The sequence below is a fragment of the Chrysochloris asiatica genome, unplaced genomic scaffold (assembly GCF_000296735.1).
Source record: "Chrysochloris asiatica unplaced genomic scaffold, ChrAsi1.0 scaffold00384, whole genome shotgun sequence".
Classification (NCBI taxonomy): Eukaryota; Metazoa; Chordata; class Mammalia; order Afrosoricida; family Chrysochloridae; genus Chrysochloris; species Chrysochloris asiatica.
Window position 1 is genome coordinate 1,638,173 of NW_006408902.1, and position 3,060 is coordinate 1,641,232.

At 36.5% G+C, this 3,060-nt stretch overlaps 1 protein-coding gene across 1 annotated transcript in view; it reads left to right on the forward strand.

Moving 5' to 3' along the window:
• LOC102822942 (chromosome unknown open reading frame, human C7orf57) overlaps window positions 1-2,019 on the forward strand; it is a 91,219-nt gene extending 89,200 nt beyond the window's left edge. The window contains exon 6 of the mRNA XM_006876508.1: window positions 1,767-2,019. Coding sequence (XP_006876570.1) covers window positions 1,767-2,019 — 253 coding nt within the window. The remainder of the gene's footprint in view (window positions 1-1,766) is intronic.
• Window positions 2,020-3,060: the final 1,041 nt, after the last annotated feature.

Here is a 3,060-nt window from a genome sequence, read left to right on the forward strand (position 1 = left end):
CACTCTTTCTTCCTAGTCTGTCTTTGTCTGGAAGCTCATCTGAAACCTGTCCACCATGGGTGACCCTTCTGGTTATTTAAAATACCAGTGGCAGAGCCCTCAGAATCACAGTAACTCAATCCACCACAGCAAGACAGACAGACGAGTGGTGGCTGTTTGGTTTTATGTTGATACTGTCACTTTAAATGTTGATGTTAATCTTGATATAATCCTGATATAATGAAGATACAATCAAGATGTTCTCTCCTGATACTATCAATCCTGATACAATCAAGATATTTTCTCCTAAGATGGCGGCTCCAGAAACAGCTGAGTGTCTTGATCCAGAAAATAATGGATTTCTGGATTCCCTTCAAGTTCCCCAGCTGTAAACCCTCCGATCCTCCAAACATACCTTTATATTTGTTTCAGAGTTCCAACACCATCTCATGAGCCCTTGTGGCCTGGTATTCCGTGTTGTTGTCGAAGCTCTTCGCTACATGTCTACCCGATCTGCCATCTTGAAGGAGCAAGGCCTGGTAGTGTAGTAGTTAAGAATCTGGCTGTGAACCATCCCTCCAATTCTGTTGCCACATTTTTCTAGGTATAATCCAGCTTCTTGGATTATTTGTTCAGTATATGGAGTGAATACATGTTCACTAAAAAATTATTCTGATTAATTATGAACTTTGTTGTTGTTATTAAGTTCTATAGAGTCGGTTCCAACTCATAGCAACTCTGAATAGGGTTTCAAAGGAAGAGCTGGTGGATTTTCACTGCTGATAGTTTGGTTCAAATCATCCTTGTGATCTAGTGCATTACACCCAGCATCGTACAAATACATAACATAAAACTCATTCCCAAATAGAATTATAACCACAGGCATATATAGTGGATTTAGGATTTGAAGTGATTGCGACTTCCTCTCCTCAGTGTTTCAGATCCCCAGGCTAGTGCTAGTGAAGACCACACTGTAGCCTCTTTCATTCTGGTGTTTTTTTTCTTTCCTGTATTTCATCCTTGCCTGTCAGTCTCTTGTTTCTTAATTAATCAGAATCAGTTTTCAGAAAATGTACTGATAATAAACAAATTAATTATTATCCCTTAAAACTGATTTAAAAAAAATACCTAGATGAATTGTTTTCTTAGTTATCTTGTGTGTGGCACTGTAGGATAAGCACTGGACAACAAGGTCTGTTTGATTTGCTGGGTAGACAGCTCTAACTCACCAGCCCACTCCTCAGAAACCCTACACAGCATTGCTATTAGGGGGAATTAACTTGATGTATCTTAATTATAGCAGAAATAGCTAAAGTGGGTGGCTTTACTAAGGAGAAATGTTGGAGTTCAGAGCAATGCCTGGAGTGGAAACCTTTCTCTCTGTGTCAGCTCTAAAGGAAGGTCCATGTCTCAGCTTCTGCTTCTTGTTAACTTGGAGATCTCTATGCATCTTCTTATCTGTCTTGCACCAACACTTTCTCTGCTTGCTTATTTAATTTTTTATATCTCAAAAGATATTGATTTAAGATACACCATACACTAAGCTTGGCTCATTAACATAACAGAAGACTCATTCCCAAATAGAATTATAACCACAGGCATAGTGGGTTTCGGATTTGAAACGTATTTTCAGTAGACATCATTCGATCTGTATAGTTATTCCTTAAAACATAATGGAGACCTTTCTGATTTAAAAATCATAAGGAAATATGACTAGGAATCACCACAATAACAGTGTGTGTTTTGTTTTTGTATTTAAGTTTGACATTACTTTTTCTCTTTTTGAGGCCTGGTAAAAAAACCAGTTCCCCAACAAACTTTTCCAAACTTATTAGCAATGGTTATAAGGATGAGTGGTTACAACCTCGAGCAGATTCAGAGACGAGGAGCCCGCAGACATTGAAAACATCTAGCTCCAAAGAGGACCTCGAAGGACACCAAGACACAGAGACACTCCCAGACCCAGAGGTCACCGAGGACTCTCAGAAATCTGAAGGTGAAGTTCAAACAGCAATCTGTTTTTACCTGCTGGGGTTCTGATTAATTGTGATAGAAACAACTGACTTTTTAAAATCTCATTGTGTAAAGCATAATCTAGAATGAGCGTTCTAGAAAACATGTTGAAAAGTCAACAGAGATATTGAAGTTACAATGAATAAATCATTTAGAAAATTCCCTGTAATTAAATGTTCAAAGTATTATGTTAGTTTATATTTTGAACAATTATTGATAGAATTATTTCTGGTCTTTGGACATACCTTTGTAAAACCTGCTGCATTTATGTTTATAATAGCTCTGTTAGTTATTAACCATGTGCCTTTACGCAATTACTCATACTCTTTAAGACTTCATTTCATTAAGGAAGAAGATGTGTTCTTTCTCTTTCAGCATTAGCAATGTTGATGTGATTTTATTTTTTATAATTGTCATTTATGTTTACCATGCTACATCTCACCCCTTTTGTTCTGGTGGTAATGCCTTGACTGCTTGAGGGGGGTATTCATAAATTTATGGAGTGCCCACTCTGTACTAAGCACCCTGCCTGCCTCATCCAGTTTTGTTCATTACATACCATTCACTTCATCATTGTGATGGATGGGATAGATAACCGGACCAGATAGATGCTTAAAATATCTACTTTTGAACTTTGCAGTCAGGTGTGTTCTATGACTAATTGTTGTTCTAACTAATACAGCCTTTTTTCTAATTCTTTAAGTAACTATGACTTTTTAAAATACTAGTTCATTCCATTAAACTGAATGACTAATGTACTTGTTCTTTATTACAGAATCGTCTCCAAGTGAGTATATATAAAGAAACTAAACAGCATCAAAAAATAAAATATCTGACCCAAACAAGCAAACCTTGCAGATTGCTACAGTTCTCAATTTTGAAAATGACGTCTCAGCAGCCTGTGATATTCTTCTCCAAACCGCATGTATCCTAGCTACAAAGTCATGTGCCATATATATATATTTTTAATTGGTAAGCGCTCTAGAAATACAGTTTGGGGATATTAAAAGAAAGACACATTTCATTATCACAACAAAATTATTTTATATATCTTACAAAAGAAAAAGC